General features: G+C 42.7%; 1 protein-coding gene across 16 annotated transcripts in view; it reads right to left on the bottom strand.

The window, feature by feature from the left end:
• Nucleotides 1-1,507: 1,507 nt before the first annotated feature.
• ABLIM1 (actin binding LIM protein 1) overlaps nt 1,508-14,583 on the bottom strand; it is a 191,157-nt gene continuing 178,081 nt past the window's right edge. For all 16 annotated transcript variants that reach the window (XM_041415801.1, XM_041415813.1, XM_041415810.1 and 13 more), the window contains 6 exons: nt 14,066-14,127; nt 13,699-13,759; nt 12,990-12,997; nt 11,654-11,728; nt 8,837-8,917; nt 1,508-7,609 (listed from right to left, as the gene is read on the bottom strand). In XM_041415801.1, coding sequence (XP_041271735.1) covers nt 7,496-7,609; nt 8,837-8,917; nt 11,654-11,728; nt 12,990-12,997; nt 13,699-13,759; nt 14,066-14,127 — 401 coding nt within the window. In that variant the 3' untranslated portion in view covers nt 1,508-7,495. The remainder of the gene's footprint in view (nt 7,610-8,836; nt 8,918-11,653; nt 11,729-12,989; nt 12,998-13,698; nt 13,760-14,065; nt 14,128-14,583) is intronic.

A 14,583-nucleotide genomic window follows, 5' to 3' on the forward strand; every position in this document is an offset into this window, starting at 1 on the left:
TATTTAACTGGAGAGAAATGAAAAATGTGCTTAGGTGGGCTGGCACTGTCACACTGTGGGGCTGATGACTGGAACAGATCCCTGTGAATTTGCTCTACACAGAGAAGTGCAGTCAGGGGTAATTTTCCCAGTGCTCTGCTCTGGGGGAGGCTGTGATGGAGCAACTGCTCCATAACCCTGCCAGGTCAAAGATCCCCAGCAGGGATTGCTGCCTGGGATCTCCAGAGCTTGGGCTGGCAGGACATGTCCCAGGGCTGGCACTCCACTGAAGCTGCTGCTGCAGGGAGGGAGCTGACTGCCAGCTGGTGACTTTCAAGAGACACAGCCACTCAAAAGGGAGACTCTGGGTTTTGAGGTTTTTTTATATGTTTGGGAAATTTTCAAGAGAAGTTGCAAGGCCAGACTTACACTTGTGGCTTTTTAAGTCGGTACTTTGTGCAGAGACCTTCCTTAGTTCCTGAAGGAGTGAAGATGCCCAGGGAGGTTAACAGGAGATGCCCAGAGATGCAGTCCTGGACAGACACCTCTAGAAAGGACAGAAAGGACACCTCTAACTGCCACCAGCCTGGATTTGTTCAGAGACAGGTTTCTCTTGTGCAAGTCACAGCACACACACAACAGAGCGAAAAATGGGGCAGGTATGAACCTTGCTAAAGGATAATTTCACAGTGGTATTGCTCTCCAAGCAGGAACCTGAGCCCTCATCTCATCTGAGGCTCAGCCATTAAACACTCTCAACACAGCACACTGAAGTAAAACCCTGGGGAAGCTTTACCTTTGTCACGAGACAGAATCTGCGTGGAACATCAAGGCAGGGCCAGGGGGAAGGCTCAGAGGGCTGAGGAGGGAGAGAGAAGATGGAGAAGCTGGTATCTGCAGGGCACGGATCCTAGGGTTGCAGGGGATTTCTGGAGGCTCAGGGACCGTGCAGGTTTGTGCTGCACACATCCTTGGAGGGGCTGGGTGCTTGATTCTGCTGCCACCATGCTCTGCTGGACCCTCGGAGCTCAGCACATTATGGGTGTGATAAACACCCCATTTCCTTGGGGGGCATCATCCCCCACCTTCCACACCCACACCAGGGCAGGTTTAAACTCCAGATGATTAAGCCAACACCTAACTTAAATTATAAAACATTTTCAAGATGGGGACTAACATTTTAGCTGAAAGGCAACAATTTAGCCTTTGAAGCGGACACAACTGCATGGCATGGTCTTTTTCACCTTGCTGGTATCTCAGGTCATTTTAAACCTCAATTGCCAACAAAATTAACACTTCTATGTGGTTTACATCAATCTATTTTCTATCTATTTCTAGTGGCTTAGCTACAAGAAGCCTTGTGACAATTTTCAAATCTGTTGCTGTCAGCTGTCTTGCTCTTATCATTCGTATCTCACCTCTCTGAGAGCTCTCAAGAGCACATCCTATTTTTGTAGGAGAACTTTCTTATAACTCTGCAAAATGAAAAAGAAAAACCAAAATAAATGAGGCAACATAAATCCAGAAATTAAGAATAAAGCTCCAAACTTTATTCATTGACTTGAGTACAACAGTGATGCAGATTACAGTGGCACAGGAGTGCAATATGTGCTGTTTGCAGTATGACAGTGGAAACACTAATTGTACAGAACAGCAACCCAGCTCAACTTCTCATTATGCATACAAGCAGACTTACTGTACAGACAAGACATTGATTCACTTTTACAGAGACTCAGAAAAAGAGACAGATGAATGGAAAACACAGGGACACCTCCCCAAAACGCTGGTTTGTAACACGTGGAGGGAGGAGAAAAGAAAAATAAAATAATAAAAAATCCTATTGCCAAAATCTACTGATTTAAAGGAAAGTACACCTTTAAAAAATTAGTTTCAGTTTCCAAAGCTTAAAAAAAGTTCCCAGTAAGGCCCCCTTACAGGAAGAGTTGTCCACAATGACCAAGCCTCACTGCTTGGACAGGGCTGCTCTGGGGGTGACACCGAGCTCCTGGCTGGGCACACCCAGCAGCCAGAGGCTCCCCTGGCCCCAGGGCTGCAGTGCCAGGGAGAGGAGGCTCCACTGCTGCCAGAGGGTTTGCATCTGGGGGGAAGTGCATTCTGAAGGTGTTCAGTGACAACAGCCCAGGCAAGTGTCCAGTGGGACCTGTCAAAGCATCCTAAGGGAGCTGGAGACTCAGCCTGGTAAGGCACCACCGGGGTTCCCACAGCTGCATTTCCCAATGCCCAGGGGCAGGGTCCTGTGGGCCTCGGCTCTGTGAGTCCTGGGAGCAACACCTGTACTGCCTGTGGTGATCCTGACACAACAGGTCACTGTTCCCCTTCAGTCATCTCTTTTTTACCTCAAAAGAAGGACCACAGTGCACATGGAAGTATTATCTCTTCACAAAGACGAGCGTTTCTGAGCAACTCATTAGCAGAAATCTATTTCCCTGTTAGAAGCCCTTTGGGCAACAAATAATTTATTTTGCATACAGGCAAACAACATTAATGGCCAATTACATTCCCACTTCCTGCACTGCACATTAAAATTAATAACACTTCTGCCAAATGTGGGCATCACGCAGCTCCTGCCAGCAGAGTTGTCTGACTGAAAACTCAGTATCTTTGCATTGTGATGGATTTTTTTGTTGTTGTTCTTATCTTATTAAGCACAAAAAAGGTGTGTGGGAGAAATCACAAGGCAAAACTCACCAGCCAGAGCAATGCTGCAGCCCACAGTGACAGGAGTGTTCTACACTAAGGGAAAAAGGTGCATTGTGCTACTGTCACAGTGCTCAGGAGCTCTCTCCAGCTCTTCATTTTGCAGCAATGGGGTAAAAATGTACCACATATTGTCAAGACCAGCCCTTGCTAATCATCTACCCTGAAGATTATGCTGGACTCTAGTGGGTGTGTTGACAGGGCCACAAAGTTTGACAGGGCACAAAGCAGACTGTGACCAGGGGAGAACTGAATGGGGAAGGGGCAGTGGAGACAAGCCCTAAGCATCCCTCTGGCATGGAAAGATGAGTGGCATTTTGGACAGGTCAGTTTAATTCTTGTTTCCTGCAAGTGTTTTATTGCATTGTCATTATCACTGACTGATGTTCCTCACTGCTGTAGGTAACATTCAGGATGTGGACATCCTCCTTCACAAACACATTCCAGAGGAAAGCAATGAATCATGGAGTGAGAGAAAAGGTGGTTTTCATTTGTCTGTCCTACAAGCCTATGTCCAAATATGCCAACATCTCCTGCTAAGTCAGGAGGAGCCAAGATAAATCATTCCCTGAAGAGTTTAGAGGATGTTCATGTTTTTACCATTCTGAGACCTAATGTTCCTGTTGCTTGTTCTAACAGCTCCATACCATTAATTTCAGTGTGGGTGCTCACATGCTATGAACTCCAAACTTGACTCCCCACAGTCTGAAACAGGTACTACAGTCTCATGCCAGTGCTTTCGTCTAATCCTGCCAAGCATCACCCTGGCAAGCCCTGGAGAAATCAAGATTATGCCAACCCTTCTCCTTCCCAAACCTTAACCCTTCTCTATCCATTGATACCACCCTGCCAGGAGACACAGGGATTGTGGAAAGGGATTCACTTCAAAACGTGTCTAACTTCAGTGTAGCTCACTTTTAAGAAAGGCTGCTGAGCTCTCTTGAGCAGCAGGATATCTGAACTACATGGCTGAGAAAGGATTCCCAAATGCAACAGGAAAAGGGCAGCAAGCACTTCAGTGGCATCACAGACTTAGGACTGGAGGACTTTTGTAAGGAGAGGTGACACCTGTCTTGACAGAAGGAAAAGCACTACTGGAGCCACAGAGATGTCTTATCCCACATAAAGGGATAATTGAGGGACTACTGAGTCCTCCCAGCCTGACCTTTCACAGCACACTGCAGGACATCCACAGCACACCACAACCCACACTTAATGAGCTCCAAATGGGGAGGGTGTGTGCCACAAGTGCACCTGTGCTCAAGGATCTGCATCTGTGCATAATCCCATGTGTACTTAACCCCATGTGCACACGTGGGGTTATTCTGCAATGCTTTGACTGGGCCTTGCTCTTACATCACTCCTAAAGCAGAAAAGGAGAAAAAAGAAGACAAAAGCAATCAGTTTTTAGTCCTCTTGCTAATGACATTGTGTTGACAGCATTGATGGGATGGGACTTTATCAGAAGCTCAAATGCTTTGCAGGAAAATGGAAGAACACAAGCATGTACTTAAGGCATATTCATAGAATCACAGAATGATTTGGGTTGGAAGGGACCTTTAAAAATCATCTAGTCCAACTCCTGACATGTCCCAAGGGAATATCAAAGAGGGGAATTACTAAGAACTGCTACTCAATGGATACCAGGAAAATGATTAATTGCTTACAAAGAAAATTCTCCCTGGGGCTACATTTTGTTTTTATTAGGTGGGAAGACCAGATGAAAGAAGAGAAAATACTGCAGTGACAATCACTGAGAGCCCACTGCAGACATCCTCCCTTCCCCATGGCTGGCTGCAGCGTGGGTTTTGTGGACAGATGATCTCCTGGGTGTGTCTGCATGTAGGTGGTGGAGAATTAACTGTAGGCATGAAACTGAAGCTCAGAAAACCCTTCATGTTCTCAGTCAGGAGTAAAGCAGTAGTAAGGCTAGTGTAGAGGGCTGAGAATTGACTGACTGCTCCACACCAGTCAGATGGGAGCCAGCAGTGGCCCAAAAATCCAGTCAGAGATGAGCTGTTTCTGCAACATCTCCCCTGGCTTCTCTTCATTCCTTCCCAAGCTTAAGCTGCAGTTTTAAATTCTCAGTTGATGAGGCAGATCCAAATTACCATGCCATTCTTCACAGGCTAAGAGGCTGAGGTTTTTTTTTTTTTTTTTTTTTTTTTTTTTGCATAGGAGGGAGAGGTAAGAAAACAACCTGGCTTAGTCATTTCTGAAATGACTGGGTAGTGTGTTCATATGTGCTGTGAGAAGTTCAGTAGTAACCTAGAGATGGAGACAGAAAAATGCAGACTGGCAGCTCACATCCTTGACAGAGCAACTCCTCAGGTCTAAAAGGGGTATGGTCAAGGTGACTTGAACTAAAAGACCTGTAATGCCTAATAGTTTGAGTGTCTGTAGGATGTGGGATGACAAAATGTGGAGAATTTTAATAATTTAAATGCATTAAAACTCAAATGTTTGTCTCAAAGTTAAGCCACACCTTGCAGGTGACCAAACACTGAATTTCTGAGACCGCAGCATTCACAAAGTCTGAGAGTGTAAAACACTGCTGTTCTTTCACTGTATGGATTTGCTTTCAGCACTCACTCAAAAATGCATTTTGAGGCCCTGACACTCCCATTTACTTCTCAGAGCTCCTCTAAAAACCTTTCAGATCTGTGTTCTGAAAAACTACAGAAATATGAAATATGTTACCCTGATCCCTGCTGCAACCTCGGGGCCACCCAGAGAGCTCACTCACAAGTGTGTGTGTCACAGTGTCCCAGGGACTTCTGTTCCCTGGGGATGGTGCCAGACCCTTGGTGGCACGTTCTCCAGCCCGTCCCACAGACCCACATTCCCTTAGGGACATGGAGCAGGTGCTGAGCTCTGGTCTCTGTCTCTCCCCTACTGAATCTTCATCTCAGACTTTATCAAAGGAACCACAGTGCTCTGTCACAACAGGACCTCCTAAACCAGCAAAGAAGAGGCAGGGTTTGGGCTGTCCTGCACAGCTGATGGTGAAATGTCATTTGGTGATACAGAGAACTCAACACAGTGATACTGAATCTCAGAACTACGTGGGACTGTTTCCTCTTCCTGACTTCCAGATTTTAACACCAATGTCTCATAGAAAAGAAAATACAAAGGTTCTGATGTCTCCAGTGCCTGAAGTTTCTGCATTAAAAAGGAAACCTTGATATGCTTTGACAGACACAGAACCTGTGACCCTCTCCTGTCAGGAGGCAGGCTCATTAGTGCAGTTATGCATTGGCAGTTAAGCACCAAGGAAGAGAAAAAGCAGCCACCCTGCATCCATTCAATTACTTTGGTGCTCACGTCCTCCTCTGCATAGGACTTGCCCAGAAGCAGTTAAGGTATATACAGGCAGTTTTTCAAGCTGCAGCATATTGGAAGAAAGACTGAAAGCAATAAGGAGTTCAACGCAGCTCAGAAACTGTCTTGCATGATTACTCTGTCTTCAAAAACCAAGTCAGGCACAAAGGGAAATAAAAATAACCAAGGCTGGAGCTTTGATGCTTCAAGACAGGAAAAAAAAAAGTCTGTGCCCTCTTTTCCAAGCACAAGTGAAAACCTACATTAACTAAAATGAGTGCTTGGCCCCATGCACTGTGCCATATTGACAACAGCTATTGCAGTTTAATCAAAAAGCCTCTATTGGCAGAGCTTGGCACCTCGATGGTACCTTTAAATTCATAAACATTTCCTCCCTAAGAGGGATGAATTTGCATGTTAGCTTGCAGAGAACCATTCTCCCTGCCGTTGTAAAATCCTACAACTCCACTGCAGCCTGATGAGCTGTACTAGCAATTACCAGCAGGGAGTTCGTCCTGAAATCTCTGGGTGCAAACCAGGGCACACTTAAAATAGCATTTCTTCACTCTGCCACTCCCACCCCCATGCACCCACCTCCTGGAGTAAATTACAAGAAAACTGACTCTTCTCCATCATTCCCATTACTGAAGTGATCTTAAATTATTCAAAGGGCTGGTTAAGCTCCAGCCTTATTAATTCAAGCAGAAAGTGTGGAAGAGGGAAGACTGACAGCACACACACAGCAATTCACTTCTTATATCCTAGCAAATATTTACAAGGAGTCCATTTTCCAGAAATCCAAGTGGTGTCCTGCAGGTGAGCAGAGTGTCCACCACCACAGGCTGTGTTACATGAAGAAGACATTGTGTCAAAAGAGTGCCAAGTAAGAAACTGTTGGGTGAAAGACTTGATGTGACCATGTGGATAAGTTACAAGGGGCTGCTCCTTCACTACACACCTATGTCCCTCTCCATATATACACACATATATACACACATACACACACACAGAGATAGATGGAGAGATATAAATACATGTGTGCACACAGGCAAACACACATACATATATATATATATATATTTATATATGTATATATTCTCTTCCAGTTCCTGGAGTGGTTACAACTACTTTAGTCTACAAGGCATCCTAAGGGCACTTCCTGGCTCTAGCAATAAAGTCCATCATATTGTGGAGAGAAGTAAAGGGAATATCATTGAGGGAGAAGAACAGAACAGTTTTCTATCTTGTACAATATCAGGTAACAGGTTGACACCTCTGGAAACTATCATCGCTGTTTCTGAGCCCAGATATTTTCTCCCTGCATTCCAGGAGGGCAATTGTTGATCTTGTTCAACTGCAGAGGCGCCACTATGTTGATTTTCCCTTTTTTGGTGGATAAGTAGTTGCTTCCAAACAGTTTGGACTGTGTGATACAATATTCTATGCATCATTTGTGGTTGGTTTGTTTAAAGGGAGATTAAAAGAGTTTTGCTTTTTTCTTCATGTCGTTGCGTCTCCAGAGAGGTAACTTGTCAAACTCCTGTATCGTCATGCCAAATATTTCTTGAAAAACTTCAGGTGCTAAGTGACGCTTCAAAAAAAAAAAAAAAAAAAAAAGAAAAAAAAAGGAGGGAATAAAAAAAGGAGAAAAGGTAATGGTCAGTCAAAGCCAAAGAGACACAACAGGAGGTTGGAGCACCTTAGGGATTTTATGCCATTGCTGGAAAAAAGAATGCTTTGGCCATACACATACTCAAGTCCTCATGGACTTGGGTGCCCAAGGAGCCACTCATGGAACATTTCACTTGCTGAATAAGCAAGAGACAGAGAAATGATTGGTCTGAAGCCATCCAACAGGCAGTGACAGACCAGAGAACAGGACCAACTCCTGCACGCCCTGTCCCAGGCTTTAGCAAGTCACCTCTGCTCCTGGAAATCCCAACAGACACTGGGTTTTTAGGAGTGCTCTGCAGAGCATCTGCAGCTTGATGTGCTCCAAGCTCTGAGAAGGAAGATGTCTGGCCAGGCTAACTGTTCAGCACACTTCTCTGCTGCTAATGAAACCCTTTTTGGTGCTGTCCTGTACACAGGTTACTTCTTATTCAGCCACTTCACAGTGCACTGGATGGGGAAAGTGTCTCCCTGTGGCACTGATCTAACACACGTCTGAATTCTGATTAGTTACCACATCTAATAATGAAAACGGGCATAAACCCAAATTGTTACCCAAACTACCCACATTTTTGTGGCTCCTTCCTTTCATCTCCACAGAAGATTAAGGACTTAAGCATCCCCAGCATTCCCCTGGGCTGCTTAAGTCTTCCTAATCCACAAAGCTGTAAACTACATTTGTTTGTTGGCAGAGATTTAGATCCTCGTATTTTTGGATATCAGCCAGTCTTCTAACTAAGTCACAGGACTCATGATGAGTTAAAGAAAGTTAGACTTTTGGTCCTCAAGGATGGCTGACATTGACTCTTAGCTAAGAGATGGTCCAAGAACAAAGTATTGCTCCATTCCAGTCTTGATCTTGTGAAACTTGTGCCATTTTGGGCTTTTAGAAAATCCACAAGCATAAAATGAAAGGCCTGAAAACAGAAGGGGATTGTGAGAAGCTCAGTCTATGAGCAGGGAGACAGAGATGTGGGAGATTGTTTGAGAAGATGCAGCTGCTTCCTCCCAATGTCTGATCCCTCTTTCCCTGATAGTGCTGAGAAATATTCCCACTTTTCTCAGGACCCACATTTCAGTGTTTCAGCTTTCACAAAAAACAAACAATTTTAGCAGGAAAGAGCATTTAGGAACTTGCTTCTCTTACCTCCAGCCTGGTTCTGTCTACATCTTTTAGTATTTTATTTCGCCCTCTGTTGGTCACCATGAGTATTTCATATGGAAAAATCTGTTAACAACGTATAAAAAGGGGGAAAAAGAAATATTTATATTTATAGTCTAACGCAGACAGAACAAAATGTGTGTCATTTTCATAAACACACAAATATTTGTTTTCTTTTTCAAAGCAAATATCAGTTTGGTGGTTTTTTGGATTTTTTTTTCTTATCCTTTTTTTCCTAAAGTTGTATGGAAAACAAGCTGATCTGAACAGATCCAGAACTTCTTTAGCACTGAACTACCTCACGTTGTAAACCCACAATTTTTATGCTGTATGTAATACATCAGCTGGCTTTGGTCAGGCAGAATCCTTTCTAGGCAATGCATTTCCTCATCCATCAATGTATAAATTTATTAAAGTAACTGCATTTGCCACTCACTGGTCTAACTAATGGCTGCCAGAGTGTGGACAGCCCTAAGGACTGACAGTGAGTGGGTTTTAAAAACATGGAAGTACATAAAACCAGCAGCATCTCTGAATAAGCAAAATATTAATTAGTAGGGGCCACTGCATTCAGTAGAATTTATCACATGATTTTCCTTGCCTTTCTGGATAGTTAAAGAATTCAAACAACTAACAGAAACAGTGCTGCTTGGAAAGGATTCCAGAAAATATGAAAATCAGTTTCTGGAATAATCCCTAGCAAATAAAACTCTGTTCTAGTTTTTTTTTTTTTCCCCTTGGATAGACACTTCCATGCCTGGAATTACTTAGGAGAGCTCATGTTCTGTCTGCCAGAGCATCTCTAGAGCCCTTCCCACTGCATGTCACTTTAGGAAAGCAGCATTCCCAGACCCCTCATCCAACCCCTACTCAAGTCAATGAAGTTTTTTCTGGAAACTTCAGTGGCAACTGACTCAGCCTTTACTGTCATTTGTGGGTCTTGTCTTAGTTGCCCTCTGGGAATATGAGTGAGACCACCAAAAATCTCCTGGAGAGAGCTGAGCTATTATTCAATGCTATTTAATTACATTATTGCAACATCTGAAGAAGTTTGACTTAATCAACTTTGTGCAGTACTCAGCATCTAAGTTCATTCCATTGTTAACAATTATCCCAATGAACTTTTCAAAACATAACAAATAACATTCAGGCATCAATGAACACACCACTTGATTTTATTTTAAGTAATAATAATTTAAATAACGTGTGCTTACATACCAATTGTGAGATATGATTCTTATGAGATTCTGACATTGTCACAATTGTACAATTAGGTCTATACTTGGAATTACATTTTTTATGTTTGATACTGGAAATGGCTACTATAAACAGCATTATAGTAAACTAAAATGTAACTTTTCATATTTAAACAGGCAGAGTTTAAGTCAAGATCTATGGTCATAAGTACATTTTATGTTTAAATATTCACAACAAGGCATGTCTCAGTCTGGGCTGGCAAGATGCACAAATTCTGTCCTTTCTGGAGAACCATTTGATAGTATCTGGTAATTCTTAGGATTATTAATCTTTACTTTTCATATGTGTCATGCTGACTCTGAACTGGTTTATTTTATTTTATTTTAGCAGGTGTAAGTTAGTGTTGGACAACTGACACAAATAAAAACAGCGCCAATTCACACATCCTGAGGGTCTGGCACCACCTTTATAAATACCAACAGAAAGTGATCTATTATCTCAGGAAATTTCCTGTTATTTTTTAAATTAAAATAACCATTAAAATAATAATTAAATTTTGTCATTAATAATACTGACAGAATTTGCCACCCAAAATAGCATCCCAAATCACTGGGTACATCAACAGCAGTGGTGACTGTAAGAATTTCTATTGCACTGAAAGAGAAATTATTTGGAATAAAAAGCAGTCTCTTAGGAGTCCCCACAGACTCATTTATATAATGTATAAAACCACTTGTAACTGCACAGTGCACTGGGGTCTCAGCTTATAAAGCCCAGGTTATTGCCTAGTACAGTTTGCCTGGAGGTGACTCGGAAGCACAAGAAGTAATCTGGTTTGCAAAGTGAGCTCCTCACTTAACTGCAGAAATTCTGATCCTTGTAACTTTGGCAAAATCATGATTTCATGGAAGGTTCACCAGCAATAAAGTTGTAATATTTAAAACACAGCCCTGGTTGAATTCCCTCCATATATTATATTCATTTTTGACTCAGGCATCTCTAGACATAGCTGTAAAAGCGTTTTAATTTTTGTCTTAAATTACAGTTAGCTTGACATTGTCTCTTTTTCCAATAAATCTCCTGAGGAGTTTCTCATACAGGGAATTCAACACTATGGACAGGTCTCAGGTTAGCAGTGCTGAGAGCTGAGGAACAGATCCAGACAGACATGTAGATATCTCACTTCCAGTCAAAGATTTCCCATCATCTTTGGAATTTAACAGCCTCAGCAATGTGTTGTGAGCCACAATATTCTGCAGCCCTTTCCAAACTGGACAGATCTGAGACCTTCCCAGGGAGTTTGGCCTGGTGCTTTGGCTGGTGAAGCCTGGCAGAGAACCAGCTATGGAGCACCTTCCACATCTGTCACTTTGTCCCTAGAAAAGCTTCCCTAACCCAGGGATCACACCTGGGCTGCCTCAGCCTGCCTGAGCACCAACACCTGCAGAACAGTCCAGGACAAAGGGACAGGTTTGGCACATAAGGAGCAGGGGCTGAGGTGAGGTAAAAGAAAACAAGGGAACTAAGACATTTCCCATATTTTATCTGCATTTCACAGTAACACCTTCAAAGTCTTGAAGGAAAGTGAATAACATCTGCACTTGCCTTTGGCTCCAACATGTTAGGCATAGACACTCCTCTGTCCATTCTCATTCCAGGGACATGACCATCCGGGAGGGACTGCATCGGATACAGGCACACATCAGACACAAAGGTTACACACACAGAGGGTAAAGGCACTCAAGTCGTGGTGAAGACAAAGGTGAATTTGCCCTGAGACTTCCTTCAAGTCTTAATTCTCGGTCTTACTATTTCAATCATCGCCATGGCTACTGCTCACTACTCCTCTGAGCAGGCAGATCCTTCTGTCCCTCAGCCACCACAGCTCCTGTCCCTGCTCAGGCTGGTGACAGCCCCCCCTGAGCTGAGCAGCACCACTTTCCAGGGGACCTGGGCCCCCCAGGAGAGTGGTGGTCCCTCTCCCACCCCAATGACTAGGTGGAATTCTTCTCTAGTTCTTCCCTAGCATTAATTCAGATCCCACCCAACGGCACAGAAAGCACTCTTACACCTCTGGGCTTTCCTTCTTGTAATTTACTGTATCAGCTGAGGGATTTTTTTTTTTCTTTGTCTCTACAATGGGTAATTTTTACTATAAACACAAACAGGGATAAGGGTAAAAAGGTGCTGTTTTGACACAGGTACTAAACCTAAGGAAATAACATTTGGAGCACAATACATGGACAGCTCTGCTCCCCTCCCATAACTTCATTCTCTTTCCAATCATCATGATTTTGATATGCCGTTAACAAAATTATCCAAGTAATTAAACAATTTCTTAAATTGCCATTTCATATTGTAATTGTGCTGAGGAGCCAGGCAGACTCAAACCATTCTGAACAAAACCCTGCAGGCAGTAATTGAAGTAAAAAGGTTTATATTTAAAAGCACACTTCTTTCTGGCTCATCTGGGGTGGCAGCACTGCAGAAAACTACTGACCAGCCATCTTGTCTGGAGAACAAATTCCAGGGTAAAATTAAGGAGTTCAAAGCTCCTGGTATAAGAGAAAATTCCCTCCAGAAGAGATTTTCTATGTGTCTCTGGGGTCAGTACTAGAGAGGCTGGAAATAAATCCACCCTCACGTGTCCAGAGAAGGCTATTACAGATAACTCATTCAGGAACAGACAGTGCAATTTACAGAGCAAGTCACAAAACAGGTCTGAGCTGTCTCAGCTCAGCTCTGGGGAGGTAACGAGGAGAAATGCGAGGCTGTGCCTGTTTTTTGTTGATAAGGATCTACACTGCTGATTATGCTTAAACATGCAGGAAAATCAAAGCTATTGTCTTAAGAAACCCTTCCCTGTAGCAGAAATTCAGAGTTGAACAAGTAGCTGCTTTAGGTTCTGCTGTCAGTTGATTGATGAGAACCCGTACTCTACCTGGAAATCTGAAAAGCAAAAGAGAAATCTCATCAACTTCAGAGTGTGGAAGGACAGGAATCAGTCACAATCTACCAGAGAATCCTTCTCTGTTTTCTGTTAAATCTGATTTTTCCAAAATCCCACCTGATTCTCTAAAGCCAGCAACATTTCTAATTTTGTACTTAGTTTGTAGAGTCAAACACTCCAAGTATTGCAGCTCTCTCTCCAATCTCCAAATTTTGTAACTTTCATAAATAATATTGTCAATTTTTATTTGGCACTGACTGGTACCACATCCAGCTCAAAGTCATAATGAAGATCATGAGCAGCAATGGGGATTAGAGGGCATTATCTCCCTTTCTCCACTGTGGCACATTGCTCCAGACTGCACAGGGATAGTAATTTTCAGAGAAAGAAAACACAAAACTCACAGAACTCAGTTAATATTCCTGATAATGCACACGTTATTTGCTTTCCATTTGACCCAATGCTAAAGTATGAACGAGGATCAATTCCACAGAGCAGATTTAGCAAAATAAACCAAACATTTTTAACAGGCATTTGAAGTGCTTTGAGTTAACTGAGTTTGCCAAAGAAAATTAAAAAGTACTGAGCAAATACAAAATAATCATATCCACAGCCTTAATATAAAACAGCATAAATGATCGAACATCATCACATTTTTATATTTATTACTAACAGACTGTAAAAGGCTCCTCATCCTTACCTCTAACAGCACCACTCACATCCCCATAACTGTTGTACTGACCAAAATCTGTAGAGACCGGCTATAACAGGAAAAGAGGCACAGAACATAAATTCACACTTCAAGTCTTTACAAGCAGGTTGGTACATGGGGAGAAATAAATTGCTTTAATTTTTTTATTTCCCCCTCAATTTTACAACATTTCTTCCTTTGCTTTCTTGCCTTTTTAACAAAGTAGTTTGCGGGAGGGGAAAATAGGTTTGGTCTGACTACAGGTGGTTTTATAAGAAACATTTATCAAACTGGAAATCCAATACAATTGATATGGAAATAAATACCATGGATAATTAAAGCCACCTTTCACTTCTCCAAATCAGTATCTTCTTACCCTGTGAAGTCCATTTTTTCCATACCCAGGGAGAGAAGAGGTTTTGGAGGCTGAAGCATGTGCTGTTGAATGAGGAAGGGAAAATATTTTACTGGAAAAATCCCATGGAAACTAAAAAACTAGAGCACTTGAGGAATCACCTGTTACAAAATACACAGTTAAAAGAGCCAAGCATACACACAAGGGAAACACAATGATTTTAAGAAACTGAGTCCCAAACTCAGCACAAACTTCCACACATTCTGTAAGTTACAAACAGCTTTTTCATGCCATGGTGGCAGGCCATTAATAAGGGACACTGATTTTCCCAGGCTCAAAAACAAGGTGGTCTCCCCTTGACTGAAAACAATGCTCATGGATCATCCATGGCATCTCCTTTGGCATCACCCCTGCTTCCAAAAGGGAAGTGATGATGGCACTGGTTATCCCTGCAAAGAGGGATGGACACATCTCAGATAAAGGAGTTCTCCAACCTTTGCTAAGGTTAATAAAAACATCATAAGCTTTGAGTTGAGCAG

Source organism: Onychostruthus taczanowskii, unplaced genomic scaffold (assembly GCF_017590055.1).
Source record: "Onychostruthus taczanowskii isolate IOZ18803 unplaced genomic scaffold, ASM1759005v1 scaffold5, whole genome shotgun sequence".
NCBI classification, from domain to species: Eukaryota; Metazoa; Chordata; class Aves; order Passeriformes; family Passeridae; genus Onychostruthus; species Onychostruthus taczanowskii.